Source organism: Temnothorax curvispinosus, unplaced genomic scaffold, assembly GCF_003070985.1.
Source record: "Temnothorax curvispinosus isolate PA1 unplaced genomic scaffold, ASM307098v1 QBEX01013138.1, whole genome shotgun sequence".
NCBI classification, from domain to species: Eukaryota; Metazoa; Arthropoda; class Insecta; order Hymenoptera; family Formicidae; genus Temnothorax; species Temnothorax curvispinosus.
In genome coordinates, this window is record NW_020222918.1 from 904556 (window position 1) to 925179 (window position 20624).

The following is a 20624-nucleotide window of genomic DNA, read 5'->3' on the forward strand; positions in this document are numbered from 1 at the left end:
TTCATCATAAACGCCACTTTATTTTACCTATGTACAGAAACGAAATTCCCTTAATCGCACCTAGACAATGATTGAATACAATAGGATGTAATCGCGTCGAACTTATGTACAAATTAAACGTCGATGAATGCGCGACGGCGTTTTGTACCCTGACTGAGAACGATACGAGGAGCGCGCCGCACCGGGGTACCGTGTCCCGTTACGGTGCGCGAATATTATAAAATAAAAAGGAAAAGAGGTCTCTCTCTCTCTCTCTCTCTCTCTCTTTCTTTCTTTCTCTCGCGGAAGTTACAAAAGAGTTAGCGTAAATAGGTAGGTAGACAGGTATCTTTAAATACAAGAACACATGGTACTTTCGTCGAACGTGAAGGGCCGAGGTAAGGAGTCGCAGTCACGATCGACAACCCCGTAATCTCTGGCTTTTCCTTTCCCAATCCCGATTCTGATCCTGATTCCGAAACCAAAAGTTCTATGGGCCACGAGAAACGTCTCGAGGTCATCCGACGCGGATCCGATTCAAGCTTCACGCAAGACTGAACTTCGCATCCACAATCCAAGATGATTCTCATGTCTAGAGCAATGTTCCTCGAAAGCGATGTTCCGCGAAACAAACGGCGTTCAGCAAACACGTTTGTTGTAGGGTATTTAAATTAAATAAAAAATCTTCCGGAATATCTCTAAATTAATAAATTTCGATTCGCACTCTGCAATTATTTGGTGATATTAAGGAACTTGTTCTCCCCATTCCCTCGCAAGTGTTTCACAGAAAAAGCCGTAATTCATTTCGTCTATGTGAGATGGCGGTTTTAATCGGTTGCTTAATTTAAAACTTAGCGTTAGTGTTGACTCCGGAAAACATTTCAGGAGTGCTATTTTGGACACATCTACCGATGACTGCGGCATCGATATCCCTTTATTTAACGTCTACATTGATGTATCTATACGATCAAACCCACCATTTAACATAAAGAGGAAAACTTCATTACGGATATTACGCTACTTGGCATTGATGTAAATGAAAATCTCAATGTCTACCTTGGAATTTTATTCTCGTAATTGACTTGCGGCAATAACAATCTCTACTGAAAGTAGAGTCGTCAAGGATCATTCGTAGGTCTATATGTCGATCGGAGAGTTTTACTTAAGAGAAAAATCCTCAAAATGGAACGCGTAGCCTCATACGCCCCAAACTGATATAAAAACGTCGATCGTTCGCTTCGTTCGCTTTTATAAATCGGAACCTAGTGAGCTGTACATATATCGCGCAAGCGATGACTTTAGAGGTCTGAGTCAGAAGAGAGTAAATCTTGTCTTTCATTCACTAGAGAGTTACTCTACCTGAAAACATTGCCATCGATGAACACATTTATAGTTTCATGGATACTGCCGTCGTGCGAGTAATCCAGAAGCGTATTCTTTTATTGTTCTTAAGTTAGAAATTCACGTGTCAACGTATTCGTATTTTTCTCTAATAAAGTTAATTGTATAGGCCACACGTCCAAGCAGTCTTGAACTTTCTAGGCAATGTTTTTAGGTCGGAGAATGAATTTTTTTTTTCGCTTTAAAACGAGAAATATTCCTTCCTGTCGCCTAATATATTTGATTGACTTCGTGATATAATGATGACAGGTAAACGGGAGTGCAGGAAGAATGAGTCGGAGTTTAGATTAGAAACTCGCTTTGTTAAATTCGTTCGACCTGCTCTAGTAACATTTGGTCGTCATTAGGCAATTTAGTCTCGTGTTAAATCATCATGTTTTCCCTTTTGAGACTACGTGAGTTTTTAACTTTGAATCCGACTCAATCTCTGATCCCATTCATATATATATTCATCGCTTTATATTATATACTATATTATACAAAGCTCACCGGTTGTACTCGAACTTACATTTAGAGTCCCTTGCTCGCATTTAGATAACTGTTTACTCGTGTATACAGCGGATTCGCCGGTACAGCGTAAAAAATTATCCCGTGTGTAGATACGCAACGCGAAATATCGAGAAAGTCGAGGATGTACTCGGGTGTGCCTAACGCATAATACAAACATCGAATTCGATCGTTTACAATATAATTAATGTACATGGACTTCAGAGACAGATGACCGCAAGTAACCGCATAACGCTTATGAAACAACCTGTGTATATTTCGTATCACATACATCGCTCAGAATCTGTCAGATTCTATCACAAGGAATTCGCGCTCGCGCGCGAATATATCTGTATTACGCAACAAGGCGAAATGTTTCTTGGACCGATAATGGCAATGTTTCTCGAATCTAAGACTCTATATAGCCGATAGAAACTTTTTTTTAGAGACTAATCACTTGCGTCACGTTGCCTCCGAAATTGCCAGCGGAGAATGACCAAAATCGAGACACGTTATTTTACAGAGAATCCCCTCAATTACTTTCGCTGTTTCGGTGCTTCGACCCTGCAAGTTGTCTCTAGACTAGAAAGAGCTTATCTTTATATAATAAGACGTAATATCATCTTATTCAAGGTTTCAACTTTGACCGTTCAACTCGCAGGTTGCGGCGTTAAACAGCGAGGAAAATAATCCAGGGCATTGTATTCAGGATAGAGACTTTGGTTACTCTCCCCTACGTAAAAGTTCCATCGAGAACGATTACTCTCGTCTCACGTTAGTACGCTCTATCTTCGAAGCTTATTCTAGGCCGTCCCTCGCCGGCGAAAAGAGAAGGACTTAGCATCCTTAGCCATAGTTAGCCGCGCGTCTCCACGCAAGAATCGATTCGATTTTTCAATCCAAGCTAGAGACTGCGCGACTCGAGCTTACGTGAACGATGTGTGTAAATTCATCTGCCATTAACACATTGACTGCCAGGATATATATTTCTCAATTTGCAAATCTTTTTGAAGGTAGAATTTTTTGCTGAATATTGCTCTTTTGATGACAGTTCCTTTCGCGCATTCTGATATATAAGACGACAGTTTCGCTTTTCGCCGAGTTTATCCGCTACTCTCTACGGGTACAGCCAATGTGTTAAGAGAAAATCGTTTTGCCCCCCCCCTTCTTCTTTTGATTGTGCCAACTCCCCCCTCTCGGCCGGAGGACTCGATCCGGCTGTCGGCGCGAGAGAAGCACTAGGATGATGAGAGAGAGTGATGCCGTCACGCGCGGAATAATGATCCTTCCCCCGAAAGAGAGAGAGTCAGTCTTGTTGAGGATTAATAGATAGCTCTGGTACGACTTGGTCCTGGCACGAGGACCTACTGCCGGACGTAGGCGTGTATAACCGCAACGGCTTCGACAGCCACGGGTGCAGCGGCACGTCCTCGGCGTACGGCCGCTCGGACGGCTCCTTTCGCAGCAGCGAGCGGATCAGGCACTTGGCGCGCGGGCTCAGGCCCTCCGGCACGGCGAACAGGCCGCGCGAGATCTTGGCGAAGAGGGACGCGTGCTCGGCGTCGTTGAACGGATAACGGCCCACCAGCATCGTGTACAGCAACACGCCCAGCGACCAGATGTCCGCCGCCTTGCCGGAATAGGCGCGTCCGGAGCGCAGCACTTCCGGCGCGACATACGCCGGGCAGCCGCGCCGGTCGGTCAGCTTGTCGTCGTCGTTCTCCACGATCACCGCATCCTCGAGGCTCTCCAGGCGAAGCCGCGTTCTGGAAAGAAGAAATGTCCGATTGGAAAAAAAAATTCGAGATTGCGATAACGTGATGATTACACGCGATTTGCCATTGTCTCGAAGATAATCGAGTCGTGTATCCCTATCCGTTTTACCCGTACCCGTACCCGTCCCCCTCTCTCTCTCTCTCTCTCTCTCTATCCGTTTAATTTTAATTTATTTCGCTTTTAAGATGTGAAAAGAATCATTCAATAGCCATGTGGGCGTACACCTGGACGAACGGCCCACCTAGATATCGAGAAGATCAAAGATCCGTGTCTTTCTCTCAAATGAGCCACGAGATAGGGCATTAAACGTTGCAAAAGATTTACGGTCTTTTTTCCTTTCGGCGCGTCGTGTGAAATTCGCTCTCTGCGTGTCTCGGGCACGCGTTACGCCAAGTCCTGCATTTATTATCGACCGGTTACGATCTACTCGCTCCCCGCGCGGTCTAGAAGCCGAGAGGATCGTGCAATCTTTTAATGCGCGCGGTCGGGGAGAGAGAGAGAGAGAGAGAGAGAGATCCCCGGCTTCGCCTCGCGCGCGCGCGCGCGCGTGTACTTTAAGTGCGCGCCCGAAGGCAAGGTATTTCAATTTAGCAAGAGGACACCGCGATTGAGCCATCGTTCTCTGCAGTCGTCGGCTCAGCGCGGAATAAGGCGCGACGAGAGAAAAAGAAAGGGCGAGAGATGGATGGAGAGTGAGAGAAAGAGAGGCCCGCTGCGCTGGCCGTTGCGTTGATCAACCTGCAACGCGGAAGTCGCGCGTGTACGTAATATTCTTGGCTCTTGGGTAACTTCTGAGCTCTCCTTCGACACGAGCACTCGTATTCTCGCCCACGATGCCTTCGGCCGAGAAGAGGGCAGCGCGCTCGGGAAAGCGCCGCGTATCCCAGATCGTATATAGCCTCCTACAGAAGTACACATTCCTGTACTTATCGTTCCTTCGAGTCACTTACAGCATCAGAGATATTTTAGCCCTGACGAATGTACTTAAGAATTACTGGCTGTCCCATTTATTACAAAAATTCATGTTGCGCTCAGTGAAGTAATGTAGTTGAAAGAGCGAGTATTCGAGAGAGACAAATCCCATATATACGCTAAATCGAAATTGCACTTCCTGAGAAATTGATTTTGCCTTCGTAAAAGGTATGCATACTAATTTCGTATTAATTTATCACTAATACAATAGTGTTATCTCGTAATTAGAAATTTCTCATCATAAACACGTAAATGAAGAAATTTCTAACGAAAGAACGTCTACTGATTAAAATAATGAGATTTCTCGCCAAGTTAAACAATACAATCCATTATATTCTCAGGCGTGTCAAAGAAATGATTCAGCCGTCAGCGCATCGAGACGCGTCGTCAGCGCGCATTTCGGAAAAGCCACGAGAGACGGAAGCGCGCCTTCGGTGAACGCACGCGTCACGCGAGAGAGTCGTTACACGATCTTGACAATCCGAACGAGTGTCAATGGCCTCTTCTCTCTCTCTCTCTCTCTCTCTCACGAGCAAATGAATCGAACGAACGCGATGGCACGCTAGGCCATCCGTGATGAACTAAACACGGCCGCCGCGGAGAGAGATAGACAGCGAGAAAGAAAAAGACAGAGAGAGGGGCATCGCACAGCTTTCTTCGCAAACTTTCACCCGTTCGCCGGTCGCGCAGCACGATATCGCTCCGGGTTCAAGAACCCCTCGGCGCGGCGGATACTAGACGCTGTGTGATTTCTTAGACGGCTCGTGAAATGTTTTAACAAATGTCAAAAGACCAAAACGTTGGTGCTTTCAAAGCACCGATCTCCCCGGATGAAATTATCTAAACGCGAGGAACTTTCGTTTCTTTGTTGATATTACAATTGCAAAGCTCAATTCTTGGAAGAAGAGAGCCGCTGATATCACGCGAATCATTAATCAACGTCATTAATCAGTTGACTACGCTCGCAGACGCGGCAAATTGATGTTTCCAACGGCGAGAGGTGGATCGCCTCGAGATTATTTTCGTCCCACGATTAAATTAATCTTCGTGTCGTACAAGGAAAATCCGGATCTAATAAACGGCTATGTAAATGCAAATGTCCATCCCGGGCGTAGAGAAATTGCTTTTTGAGCGGTTATTTATTCTGAAGCAGCCATCTCCTACATTTACGTTATCAATATCGAGTTATTTAGAATTTAAAGTATAGTTCGTAGCTGCAAAGTGAGCATTTAACGTTTCCTGCGAATACTTGAGTAGATTACACGGATGTGCGCGTGCGAAATTCCCGAATACAGGTCTCGGGTCAATGTCTCGGATTTACAGTTTCAAGAATAGAGAAAGAGAGTGTGTGTGTGTGTCTCGAGAGCCCCAGAATCAAACGAGACACGACGATTTTACTCCGCGGAGATCGTTAACCCTGCGAATGACGATCCCGCCGATTGAATTCGGCGCCGAACTGGACCAGCTCGGTGCCGTTGCGAAATGTGATGTGTGGCGGAGAGAAATCCGGCCACGAGATCGCGTTGAGATGCTTTTCACCGCGAGCCAAACGTCGTCGACGACGACGACGACGACGACGACCAACGATGACGATAATAACGACGGCACACGTTTTAGCCGAGACACGCGTGATGCATTTAGCAATTACAATACTTAGGTCGAACTCTCCATACGCGACGGCGCATCCGGGAAAAGACTGATTTGATCGCCTTAATCCGCCCATTGTCGACCGATGAGGTAAAGAGAAACCCACGCGGGAGACCCGCGAGCGAGACGGAGATCTCGGCGAACTTTCAGAAAGGGAGAAGAACGCGTTCGAAATCAATTAATGCGAGTAATTTTCTCTCAAAGTCGCAGGATTTGAGGGAAGATTGGCGGATCAATTTACCACGTTGGTTATCAAACTAATTCAACGATTAAAATTCTCGGATCCTCTTATTTCATAATTATCATTACCAAACTGTTCGTTAGACCCCGAATCCCGCACGTTATTGCAATCCTAAGGGGATTATTCGAGGAAGGTGCGAAACTCCTCCCTCTCGGAGAAAGAGAGGAGAAGATGCCACGCGGCCGTCTCGGATGTCGGCCGTCTCGCGTCGCGTCGCGGTGGAACCGAACCGAACCGAGCCGAGCCACGCGTTTCCTAATTATACCGACGTTTCAAAACCCCGCCGCAGCAGCAGCCGATGAACCAATATGCTTTTCTGGCTTGCAACATTCCCCGGACTCTCCTTATTCTTACGTATACGCGCCGCGCGCGGGAGCAGCAGAGCTCGCCGCGCGGTAGGAATGCGGATTGGCCAACAACGGACCGACATACGAGTCGATCTCCCGATCGCCGGCGTACACCGTGTGCACGACACACACGCCCGGCTCGGCACGGCCTGACTCCGATCGGCTGTGCTGTGTTTTGCCCGTACGCCCGTACGCGCTCGCCTGTCCGCGCCTGAGTTCCGCGGCGACACGTGGGTGCGTCGTATGTCGTATCGCGAACAGATAACGCCGCGCGAACGAGCTTCGCAAACATACCCTAAATCACTCGACGCGATCTAATGAAATCCCACAGGGATATATAACGAGAACGGTCACGTTGTTCGTAACTCGTCAAGATTTGCAACGCACCTGTTTGGAGTCAAGCTTTACTTTACGCGAATTTAAATTTGGTTTTGCACTATTTCGCAAACGGGATCGCTTCGTCTCTCGCTTCTGTTCAGTTTCTGAGAAAATATTTTGGCTTCTACGATTATAAATAAGACATGGTGTTTGCATAATGAGATTTGAGTTGTAGTATATTTAACTTGAGTGATTGATATCGCTCTAACGAGAGCGATTAATATCAATCAACCAATATTATACTTTCCCTATTCGATACAGAATCCCGTGTGTTCTTGAATGAGTTTATTTTAACTGAGTTTTCAGACGATGACGGATGTAGCAAGATGCAATATAAAAAACCGCGTCTTGAAAGTATACGATATACCTACGTATATACTTTAGAGAAACGCGCTCTCCCCCTTGTTCGAGCGAGTGCACGACGCCACGCGATCCGCGACGAATTGGTTTATATTCATTTCATTTCATTTCCATATTCGCTCGTATTTCTTTCCAGCACCGAGAACGGAGAGGTCACTCGCACGAGAAAAAACACACTCACGGCAATCGATTTCCCCTTCACTCGGAAAAGCGAACGCGAACCCTGCGCTATCGCGATACCCTTCGCTTCGATCCGGATGTGTGTCGCTTATCTTATCACCTTTCAATTAATCGTCGCGGGAAAGATGCTCCGACTTTGATTGATTCTTTACTCGACTATCATCGACGAAAATTTACGCTGATTATTTATCTATATATCGTATAGTATTGCAAAAATATAAGTGACCGGAAATACAATACGAACTGATAAGAATTGAAAGAAAGCTTATATCCTTCATAACGTTTTCTTCTTTTTAAATGAAGCAAAATAGTTGAATTTAGATCTAGTCTATGACAGAGACGTATTAAATCATCGTTTCTACAAAGGTTTGATAAATCGAAGACTCGATTTTGAAAGCGAATTGGACGAAACTCAAACGCTGGTTAATTCAAAATAGTGTAATTATCTCCAATAAAAGTTTTAGTAATTTTTTATTCGTGATCTAAGTCTAAGTCTCCTTTTCATGTGTTAAAAGTTAATAATTCTATAGGCAGGTATTGCTTTACTAGTTGGTTAAGTTAATTTGGAGTTTGGTCGAAGTCACTTTAAAGAATCTAAATACTAAACTGGAAATTATATTCTCACCTCGCCTCGTCGGCGAAAACAAACTTCCGGAGCTTGAGGTCTCTCAGCACGACCCCGTACTCGTGACACGTCGCCACGGCCCTGGCCGCTTGCCGGAAGAGCCGCCTCGCCTCGGGCTCGCGTAGTCTCCTGCGTGCCCTTACGTAGGCGTGCAGGTCACCGTGATGGCCCTCCAAGAGGAGATAGCGCCGGCCTCCAGGTGCCTCCACCACGCCAGCCACGCCGCTCGCCGCGCCGGTGCCCTCCAGACGAAGGTGGGCTTGCAGCAACGCCTCGCAACCTTTGTCGCCCACGGTCAGCGCCTGCAATCCGGAAATGCAAACGGAGTCAGCAACAAAGGCGATTAAAAACGCCGGTTGAAAAATACGCCGGAAATGCACTCCAGAGATATTTCTAGATAGATAAAACGTTTCGTTCTCCTAAATGGAATTAATTATCACAATCATCTAATTGATATGATCTTCAGCATTTATCCTGCGTTTAATATTCCTGATAAGCCTCTATTTTTGGAATGGGTATTCAATATTTTTCTGGAGCGCAAAACGACGGATGCTTCTGCCTTTTAACAAGCGTTCTTGATGGAAACTCGATACCGACTGTATACTGTATTCGATTTCGGTTCGGATGGAAATGAATTTTATCACTCAACGAGCTTCAATTATTCCAAGCGGATATCCTTGAGAGGACGATGCTCACTTCGCATACTTAAGTGACGATTATTTAAGATACGTGGGTTCTTTACCTAGTCATACGACGTCGATCAATTTCGAGGTTGAAAATTAAACAATTTCTAGGTTAAAATTGCACATCCGCCCCAATTCTCTTAATTATTTTAATTAACGGCCAGATTCATATACCAGATATCGATATCAAGGCAATTCGATATGCGGTGGCTATACACTGTGTCATAACACAGATTATAATTAATCCTCGATATAACGTAATATAATGGCAAATAGAAAACAGATAGAAAATGTACAGGTCTAACCGACATAGCTATAGCTTTGAATGTGTATTATTTGTAATTATAAATAATGCTTTTTATATCGACCTGTGTCAGAGCAAAAAAACTTTCTGAAAACTACATACAACGGACGAAATCGGACGAAATCGTCGATCACCTTTGAAACTCTGCTCGTCCAGCTGTTCATCTCTCTGGCTCGTGTCGAAACCTGACACCGTTTCGACATTCGAGTCTCATTAGTTTAATAAGAGCACCGTGCATTCTTTACGAAATCGCCCCGATCGGCCATCGAACGCCGCTTTTGTAATGCTCCCAACTCAGAAAATGCGCCGAAAAACTTGTTCGCGTTTTTTTTGGGGGGGGGGGAAATTGAGAGAATAAACGTATACAGGAAAAATCAGCTCTTTTCGGGTGAACTCAACAAAGTGTTATCTTATCTTATTTTATAATTTCCAGCAACTTATCAAGTACGATATAAATAATTTATAATGTGTATTTTTGTATGTACGCTGACAAATATAAACTTTAAAACCAAAACGTACGTAATTGTATCTGTTATTGTATTTAATTAAGGTTATTGTATATTATATTTCTCGCTTTATCATCGGCGTTGGCCCTTATTTGCCTTTAATTTTATTTAATTTACTTAATATATCAAATGAAAATTATCTCTTCCCTCTTATTTGCTTCACAGGGAAACTTTTCCGACGCAAATAAAAATGACAATGAACGCGTTCTATTTATGGATGCGTTCTTATCTCCAACTATATCGAAGAGCTCATGGCTTTGAGGGTCTAGTGCTCGCGACCCTCGCCCCCGTTCTCCGAAATAATTGTGACCCCTATTTTTTTTCTTCTGAAATCACAATCGCAAAACGCGGACACGCTTGCGAAAGCGTGGCAACGCTCTCGTGCGTAATCGTCAATTAAATTAAACGGCCACGGTTTTAGAAGCGATTATGAATAACGGACAGCGTGTGGCGATACGCGACGGATGTGCGAGGCGAGAGAGGCGGGCCGCGGGGTGACACAGCCTTGTGTTTGTTCGCAACGCCGATGATGTAAGCGACTCATTGTATAACGCACGGCGATTGTAAAATGTTAATGGAAAACGCGACGGGGAGGAGCGGGTCCACGTGCCGGTCCGCGCCGCGTGTGCGCGCGTTACGTGACAGCTCCCTTCGAGCGACTTGCCGAAGGAGAGGAAAAAAAAAAGGAGAATGAAAAGGAGAAACGCTGGAGAAACGTTGAAACCCTTCCGATCGCGAAATTCCGCGATACGGCGCAAGTCGACACGAATAAACATAAACGCCCCCCCCCCCCCCCCCAAAGAACAGGAAACGGCTTACACCCGCGCGTGTTACGTTTGCGTACCTACTTTGCGCGTGGGTATATCTATCTAACGAGGTCCGTCCGCCTTCTCCCTGTTATCGACGCAAAACATTGAAATCCAGATACGAAGCCACGGTTTCGCGTAACATCCGGAAGTCATAGCGCGGAGAATCCAATTTGATTGTCGGAGCAACCGATGGGTTTTCTTTATCCCTTGACATCGCCCTTGACTCACAAAAGCCGGTTTCGCGTCGCGAACGAGCGAGTATCTTATCGAACGGGTATCTCGACGGAAATCGTTTTTTTTTCCTCTCCCATCAATTAGGGAAAGAGGTCGTCTAGATAAGGATTAATTGAGTCTTCCTTGAGGAAGTTGTAAACGTTTCCCAGACGAGCGGGGAGGGCCGCCCCGGCTCGGTTGCGTCGTCGTCGATCTCGCAACGAGCTTCACGGTGGAAGCTTCGATCGATCCGAACATTAGCGGACCGTTACACGTCCGTGTGCTCTATTATATAACGCCACGGCAGTTGGATGGAAACTCGGCAGCTGCAGTGCGCCGCGGATGCATCCACGTGCGATGGCGCGCCGTCGCCTTTATATGCCGCGCCAGTGCCGCATTATACGGCAAAAAGCTAATTGCCATCGGAATATTGCGAAACCTCGTTATTTATCGCGTTAGCCATTTTTGCCATTATTATATAAGAATGCCGCGTGGAATATCATTTTTTTTTCATCTATATAATACCTTTAATACCTTTTTAATTCCTTCGACGCGTTAACAAAATATCTGAGGCAAGCAATCTCCAATATAACGTAAAAAATAAATCTTAAAGTTATACTGCTAGTTCAATAATATACCATTGCTAATATTGCTAAGTATTGGCTAATGGAAGAAGTTATTGTACAATATTTAAACATTAGGGTATAAGTGGGTATAAAGTTGTCCCTCCTTATTTTATACTCTTCACCAATTCACGCTACGTGTAAGCTGCTGATATTGCAAACTTTTAGTCAATGGTTCGTACTCGTCGTTAAGATTTATAAAAAGCTAGAGCGAGTGCCGCAATCTTCAAGCTATCCATCTTCGAGCTGAGTCGACAAAAATGATAAACCGACTCGCAAGGATCTCGATACTGACCTTGGCGACAAGTTGCTGACCGTTGTGCACGTCGAGGCACCGATAAAGGGCGCTACCCTCGGCCGGACCAAGAAGCAGGAATCGATCCCCCAGTATGGTTGGTCGGGTCGGTCCCCCGCGAAGGTCGGCTGGCATCGACTCGCAGCTCGAGAAGACGCAGCTCGGCGGCACCACCGCGCTGCTCTCGTCGCCGGCCGGCTGTTGCTGTTGCTGCGGCGACGGCTGCTGATGGATGACGTCCTGACTACTGTTAGGACCGACCGGGTACTTGCCATTGTTGCTGCGGGTCGGTACTTGCAGAGGCTGCCTGGCCACTCTCATGTTGCGCGCCACACACAGACACGCACGCACGCACACGCACGCACGCACACGTACACACCCGGTGTGTGTGTGTGTCACTCGACGCAGCCGTTAATCCTCTCCCGCCGGCGCAGCGTTCCGTATCGTGTTCCTGGTCCACGCGATCGTGGGATTACAACAGTTGAGATGCGTTGAACACACACTCGGACTTACAATTAGCACTGGATATTACGAATCGAGTGTCCGACATTTGTACGTACAAAGAGCACGCTGACGGCGGGTTTCGCGAGACGGTTTCAGCTCCTCTAATCTCTAACGCGTTAACTATTAGAAATATCACTTGTGCTTTTGGTGACCCCGCGCAGTGTCGTTTCGCAGTGTTGCGCTGGGTCCTTGGACGGAGAGAGATCTTCGTAAGTTATCAGTCGGTCGCTCTCAAGAGCTGATCCTGTAACACGAAAAAGAGATTATTGTAGCGACGGCCAGTTATCTTAGAATAAAATAGAATTATAGAGGAAGCGTAATTCGTGTTACACTTTAGAGTTTAGAATAAAAAAATACGAAGCTGTATACAAGTCTATTTCGATATATTTGCCACCATTATCTCTTTTATTTAAATCCAAAGCACAAGACCTCGTAATTATCATTGCGCAACAGTCTGCAATATAATGTACAACTAATGTAATATTTTGCAATTGGATCGAACGTGATTTTTTCGTATTGGAGAACCGAAACTGAGGACAAAACGTTTAACGCGGACGCGAATATCCGGATCACGGTAAACCGGCGAGCGCCACTTTCACGTTCTCCTCTCAGAGGGAACGCTACATCCCTCCAGTTAAAAAAGAAAAGACATCTCCGGTAATTCGCGCAGGTGGCCCTGGCCAAAATAGAAGGAGAGGCATGGCGCACCTACACCACAATTACGCCTACGCGTCGTCACACGTACACATACCCACCCGCACGATCTGACGTGACAACGACGACACACGACGCACAATAGTTTCGTTCACGGGGAGCCCGTAATATGATTCACGGACAATTTCAAAATACGACACGTTTCGACATTCTCGCGCCTCATGCGCAATTCTCACACGGTGTAGAGAGGGAGAGAGCCTGTGTAAGGTCAGGGGTATTCGCGCCGGGGTACAGGGACGGCGGCGAGTCTCGCGGCTAGCCCCAAGCTAATTTCCGGTCGTACGTCCGCGTCATAAACGTCGATTGTTTCGTTCTATCGCGTCACGTAAGCGTGAATATCCTTTTTTTTCCTTTTAATAGAACGTAGGGACGGATATCGATGACGCGTCGATCGTCCCCCCACGAATTTAGAGAGCGAATGCAAATTTATCTGAAAGTCACGAGAGAAAGCGTCATGCTATGCGCTCACTTTCCACGTATACGCAAAAATTACGGCTGAAGCGATTAAGAAAGTGAAACTCAAATTATCTTCTAATGTGATAAATCGTGGAATCGTAAGAGTCTGTGATTCTTTTGATACCCCGGGTGACATCGACGGCTCTCGGTTTCGGAGGTATCGGACGCGTCTTCGCGCAGCCGGCACTGGACCGGACGAACGAAGGTAACCGGCGACGAGGAAAATTACGTGACGATTTTATGAATGATCGGATGGCAAAAGGAGAGGCGGCACACACACACACACACACGTGACCGGCGTGACGCGCCCGGCGGCGACGATAATCGCGTAGACGCGAAACGGCGCGTTCACGCTCGCGAAAGGAGGATGTACTACCCCTCCCCAATCCTCGCCCTCCCCCGAGGGGACCGGGGTACACGGTCGAATTTATTCGTGACTGCCTGAAATAGTAGCGGGCTGCGATGATCCACACTCGCGGCGCGATGACTCACGCGCGTAATTTTATCGCTAAATGCTCTCCCTCGCGCCCCCCTTCACCCCCGCCACCATCCCCCGCCGATAAGTGTCGATGACACGTCATTGATCCACGATGTTTACAAAACAATACACTCCCGACGCATCGTCGAAATACGTGGTGATGGTCGCGCGAGAGCGAGCGCATACTTGTTCGCGGATCACACGTGACTTGTCCGCCGAGGGGGTACAGTGTTACCCCCCCTTCTCCGTTCAAGTTTCGTCGGTCAGATCAAACGCCTAAAGGCCATTGCACGTAACAAAGTTTTAGTCATAATTGTAAGGCCGTAAAAGGAAATAGACCAATCACAGTCGATTATTCTCCTTGAGCTTGAAGAATAATCGAGTGTAATTGGTCTATTTTCTTACGGCCTTACGATTATGACTAAAACTTTGTTACGTGCGATAGCCTTTAGTTTGCATTCCGATATCGGAATCTCGTTTCACACGGCAACTACGGCAAGTAAAAACATTAATATCCATTTTTACCAATGTAGATTAACTTTTATCTCGGTTTAACTTGCTTTCTATCTTTTTCTAACTCTTAGAACTAGCCCTTCGTCCGCATACGTTTTTTTGGCACTTTTACGCCGCATAGGTGGGTCGTTTTCGTCTTGACGTTTTTTTTTAAGTGTTAAAGTGTTACAAAAAATCTGAAAAAATTCATGGAGGTAATTGAAACCTTCAATTTGAAGTATCAATCATAAAATTATAAGCAATTTAATTTTTTCACATATTTTTTATTTAAGAAATGGAGCAACTACAACTACAACTTGTAAAATCATCTTTTACTCAAAAAATCATAACTTTAAGACAAATAAAGATATCGAAATAAATAAAAAAAGAAATTGAAGGGGAAAAACGTACCTTTCATAAAAAAAATATTGCATGCAATTATTTTGAAATGAAGTGCTTAAGTGTTCGCCGCCAACCTCGTTTTTTCAAGAATTACGTGTCTCCTGTGACGGCTGGAGGAGGTCTGGCGCCTTGAAACTCGGTAGGCGGGTTCTCGGGGAGCATAACTTTTTTTACGGATGCGCAGTGGCGCCATTTCTACGCGTTTGCAAAAGTTACAACTACATTTGATTTTCGCCCGGACGAAAACGACCCACCTATGCGGACGAAGGGCTAGGAAAAGATGACAGGTAAGTTAAACGGAGATTAAAATTAACCTGCATTGATAAAAATGGACATAAGTCAGACTTTATATTCGAACTTCGAAGGCATTCTCCCCTTGTTCGTTTGTCGGGGCACTCGGGATTGTCGAGTTATATCTACAAACGATTGAAAAAAACGAAGGTTGCGTGAGCGAGGGTAAATATTTACCCGGCGCTCGCCATGAAGAAAATCGCGAGTTTCCAGGAGCAGATTCGATTATGACCGCAGGAAAGTCCGGTCGTCAGAGCGACATTTGCTTCCAATCGCTGCACGGCTGGGTCGACGTGGCCCCTCGATTAGTGCCCCTCTTCGAATTATACATTCCCATCCGCATAACCGTTCGGAATCGCCGATTCAAGATATGCAAATATCGCGCGGTTGTCCTTGAGGAAGCGCCTCAAAGCGTGCACAACCGGCGTGTCGCGGACGATTACTTTTCATGCGATTTTGTCGCGCAGCGGAATCGTCTTTCGGTTCAACAAAAAAAAGCCGAATTCGGCGCGTCAAATTACAGGTTCCCCAATCTCGTTAGCCGCATCAACGACGTCAGAAATGACGAAATCGCACTCCATTTCATGATAGATTTCGAAATATCTGTCCACTCTCTTATCGATTCTTCAATTAATATAAATAACTGTAAACTTTGCCCGAGTGTGATTAGATTTTTATTTTCTGGAAATACGTAGGAGATACGTATTTCCGCTTGATTGCATTAGTTAATTTAAAGAAGAAACTAGGATTACTAAGCGGTCATTGTTCTTGTTCACTTGTGAAGAATTAGAGCGAATTAGTGGCAGCAATTAACGTCTCGACAATAACGAGCGACAAGGTCGAACGCGAAGATCAGCGTTTCTGGAGCAGATTATCAATAAGATTTTTCCACAAAATATTACACCGATCTCGATTGTGCAAGATAAAGATCGATGGAAGATATCGAGATGCAAGAAGCGAAGTAAATTTCGAGCGTTTTAGCGAATCATCCACGTGAAGCGTAAGTAATTCAAAATTGGGGCATTCATCGAGCGACAATTTATACATTACAGCATTTCTCGCGTGGAGAAAAATCCGTGTTTTTACGGTTTAAGAGAGAGACGGATGTCCGGCATTACAATACCCAAGATTCACACGCTATTCTTAGCCGATATCGGTTGCCATAGAATTTTTTCTTTTTTATTTTTTTTTATTTAACGATCAACCTTTGCGATCGGGCGAGAATAGCTGTCGCAGACAATTTCGCTGGAGATATTGCTCAATGCCTGTTTACGTGCCGCGTTTCATATCGTATCGTTTGAAAATCATATATCACTCGCGCGGCAGATGCTGACTGGCGATACTCTTCGCGGCCTCCTCCATTACGATATCTACGCACTTGCGCAAAAGTCGACAACGCCGACGCAACGACGGCTCTCCTCGCTCCAAAGATCAGGGCTGTTCGTGCAGCAACTCGCGATCTCCTTGCCTCCTCCTCCTCTCTTCCTTCTCTCCCTCCCACCCCCCGTCCCCCGTTCCCCCATCTCTTGTCGTCGTCCTCTTCGTCGCGAGCGATACGAAACGAGATGACGAGGTAACGTCGGTTTTATCATCCCGCCGAGGACTCTCGCTCGAGGCGGAAAGCGGCCGCTATCTTCGATCACGTGGATGCCGCGATATTTCGCGAGGTCAGCGCCGTATCGACAGGTGAACGTGCCCGGACTACGATTAAAGGGGCACTCTTCTCCCCCCCTCCCCTCCTTCCAAGATATCGCGCGATGACCTAACGGCAGCGACGTCTGGCAACTCCGACCTGGGCCGCGATGTTTCCCTGAATCCGACTATCGGCCGAGTATTTCAAAGAAGCTAGACGATAATCTTTTGTATCGCGCCCCTTTTAGTGGAGGCGAAATGACGGAGGGGCTGTTAATTATGTAACAATGGTATCTACTAAATTGGGGTTTCAGTTTCAAACCCGAGATAGGCGCCGGGATGGACGAAAGAATGCATTTGAAATCCACGCGCGCCAGATCCGGAATAGGCAGGTAGCGACCTTGCATCTATCAAACACTGTTAAATTCGTAGTGTTAAATTATACTCAATTTGAGTCATTTTTAATTGTTCAAGCGTCGTCCACAATGGCAGCAGGAGTATAACAGTGAGACGTAAGCAGTAAGTTATTGACTAATGGGATTTTTACAATTCAAGAATAATCGACTGTGGTTCGTCAATAGCTTACGCTTACGTCTTACCGCATACTCCCGCTGCCATTGTAGACGACGTTTCATAGATCGCCACTGCTCTTATTCCAATATGTCGTCAATTTAACTAAATCAATGAAGTTAAAATAATACTGTGTTTTGTGTTAAAATAATAAATTTCGACATACGCATGGTAGTTAAAAGTAACAAACTGTTATTTAAGGTAATGGTTTAAATTTTATACTTTAATATTTAACAGTGAGGGAGAGTGAAAGCTATAAAAAATCTCGAGACGATCGGTAACAAACGATAAAGACTGATACACACGGTGAAAATTACATCATCCACCTTGAAGGAAATGATGTAATCCTTATTGTGTATTAAGATACAAATTCGAATTCGTTATGCATGAATAGAAGTAACGGCGCTGACCTTTCTACGGCTTTTTTTCCCTCACCGTACATACGTTTCTTTCGTATATGAAATAAGTACGGCGTGGTATTTCTTATTCCGCCCTGTTACATCGGAAGCCCTATAAGGATACTCCCTTATCCTTGCAAGAGAGAGAGAGAGAGAGAGAACGACAACCACAGGAAAAATATAATTTTTTCATATGTGATATATTTTCCGCAGTAAATTCTTTACAGTTCGTTTCTAAGAAATGCTTATTTAGCATCATGATTATTAACCCTCAAAAGACTCCGTGCTAATTTGGCACCTTAAAAGTACTCCGTCGGGTCCTTTTTGCCTTTCGACTTATAAATAATATTAAATATCATTCAAAAAATTCCGCAAAATTCATGGATATTCTTTGAACTTTCCTCTTTTAAGCTGTGATGTTGGTTTCTAAAAATTTTTTTTCTTTAACAGTTTTTTTTTAGTTATTAGCATAAAGAAATTGAAAAAGAGATTTTTTCAAAAATTCATAATAAATATAAAAAATGAGTTTCAGGGTCAAAAAAATATAAAAAAAAGATATTCAGGATCGTATTTTTCGGGTGGACGAAAACGACCCGACGGAGTCCTTTGAGGGTTAAATTGATTATCAATTTAATTACGCGTCTACTATCTCGGCTTTAGCTTGAGATATTGTGCTTCAAGACAGACATTACTCGGATTTCCTGAAAAAAAAAATGTATCCGCAAAAATATTATTAGACGCGAAGAGCCAGTCCAACCGGCAGAAGACATATTTTTATTATTTGTATCATAATTTTTTCATACGAAACAAGAGGCCTGTTCGTTTTCGCTGCACTTCTGAACTAGTGCAATAAGTTAGAATGAAACAAATATATTTTCTTTCATTTCAACTTACTGCACTGGTTCAGAAGTGCAGCAAAAACGAATAATAGGCCTAAGAGGTGAACTGTTGTCTTGTGACAGAATTTAAAGGAAAAAAAAATAAAAGAATATTCGATAAAACCGTGTCGCGAGAGAATCGAAGCCAGCTGAGTCGGGAGACGGATCTCGTGAGACGATTTAGCCCGGCAGGTGCGCGAACTCCTCGGGGCATTGTCGAGGTCTTCCCCACCCCTCCGTCCCTTCCCCCGCGCGCGTTCTCCCGAATAAAACGCTCGTATCTGACGAAATCGCGAGCTCGGAATTAGTAAAGTGTTGCGTTCGCCGCCGCCGTCGCCATCGCCATCGCCATCGCCGTCGCCGCCGCGTGTCGAAACGATATACGCGCGATATACCAGCCGACCCACACAACGGCCGTGCACGCGCGCCTCACGTACACATATGTAGCGTTACGCGCTACAGAGATATCCTTCGGTAAGGTCAAAATGGCGGAGAATTGCACGATTGTCGCGCGCTCGCGCGCGGCGAGGGCGCGATATTGCGGGCACCGTTTGCATTAATAGCGCGCAACCGTACGTGACGCAAGCTCGCGAAATATGTAAATTGCCCAACAGCTTCGCCGCGCGCTCCCGGTTTACATTGTAAAAGCGACCGCGCGTCGATTTCGGGCCGATCTCCCTCCCCCCCTCTCTTTTCCACCCTTCCGCCCCATGGCGCAGCATCCTCCCGCAGTCCGTCTCGCGAATCGTAGGATTCCTAGGGTCGGAGAGAAGCCGCTGTATCTCGGAGCGGAGCTGCTCGACTTCCGGTTAGGTGTCAAAGATTAAGAAAGATGGATCTTTAGCGTCGGCTGCCGCGCTCCGCTCCCTTTGTCCGGAACAAACAAGATTGTTTGCGTATCCGCCGGTGGCTTACGCGAAATGTAAACGCTCGCTGTGATTTCTCTCTCTCTCTCGCCGGTTTTAGTGCCCGCGTCAGATCGTTCATTCAACGTAAATACGCTCATTCAGTGCGCGAGACCGAGCGCGCGGCTGGCCTCGGTGGAAATAAACGAGGAGGAAAAAGCCGGGTGCGATAAATGCGAAAGTCTATTAAAAATATTTTCAGACGCGCCTTCGGAACCTTCGGAAAACCTTCGGCTCCGCCGTTTGACTGTAAAAAACGAGAAATGTGGTGGAAGAGTTTCGAGATACAGCTCGTTTCGCAATTAGCAGCGATTTCAAATAAACGTTACTTAAGAATACGTTCGAATTCCTCGATACGAATTTCTGCAATGTTTCTCTAACGACGTCACCGCTCGACTTCCGGCCTTATCAGGAAGCGCGTACGATCCAGATTCGTGGAACTATTATGAAATTCAACGAGAGCGTGTGAGAACCGGCTCGTGACCGACGATCTATCTATAGCTATACATTCCGGGACGCAAAAATTCGCAACATATAATTATCCCAATTTTAATTAATAACGCGCCCTTTCTTCGTGACATCGGTGACAACGAGTTGTTTAACGATAAACAATACAAACTGCGCCTCGCGCAGTTACTCCGTTTTAATTACTCCGACTAACGATTACTTTCTCGAGCGCTGAAAGGTTCGTTCCGTCATTTGATATAAATTGGCTCTCGGACGCGCGAAAGTAGCGCGACGACGAGCGAATAGCGCGCGTCGGAGAGTGCAGTCGTCCGTAGTGCGGTAGTCCGCGGCGCCGCGGGTCAGATCGGTCGCCCCACAGCGCGCGGCGACGCGGTCGCGATAGTAGCGTCGACGGGAAGAGACAAGAGGCACTGCACTTTGCACTGGAGCCGCGCGACACGCGCACACGACGGTGTACACAAGCGTACACTCAGTGGAGGGGGGGGGGGAAAAGGGGGTGCCACGCGCTACTTCCACCTTCCACCCCGCGAAAGGCATCCACGGTCGATAGCGCGTTTCCTGCGAGTCAGGGGTAGGTCACACACGCGCTCGGCGCGGCGACGACCGATCTT

At 46.0% G+C, this 20624-nt stretch overlaps 2 protein-coding genes across 6 annotated transcripts in view; one reads left to right on the forward strand and one right to left on the reverse strand.

Moving 5' to 3' along the window:
* LOC112463324 (tribbles homolog 2) overlaps positions 1-20624 on the reverse strand; it is a 21137-nt gene continuing 513 nt past the window's right edge. Inside the window, exons 1-4 of one of the 4 annotated variants that reach the window (XM_025029668.1) lie at positions 16541-16627; positions 11826-12573; positions 8393-8694; positions 1-3632 (exon numbers count right to left, since the gene is read on the reverse strand). In XM_025029668.1, the coding sequence (XP_024885436.1) occupies positions 3173-3632; positions 8393-8694; positions 11826-12146 (1083 nt within the window). In that variant the 5' untranslated portion in view covers positions 12147-12573; positions 16541-16627 and the 3' untranslated portion in view covers positions 1-3172. The other 3 variants (XM_025029669.1, XM_025029670.1, XM_025029667.1) reach the window with 3 other exon arrangements.
* LOC112463325 (probable RNA methyltransferase CG11342) overlaps positions 18664-20624 on the forward strand; it is a 25258-nt gene continuing 23297 nt past the window's right edge. Inside the window, exon 1 of one of the 2 annotated variants that reach the window (XM_025029676.1) lies at positions 18664-19114. The gene's annotated coding sequence lies outside the window, so the exon portion shown is untranslated. Of the gene's footprint in view, positions 19115-19343; positions 20585-20624 lie in introns of those variants that run through there. The other variant, XM_025029674.1, reaches the window with a different exon arrangement.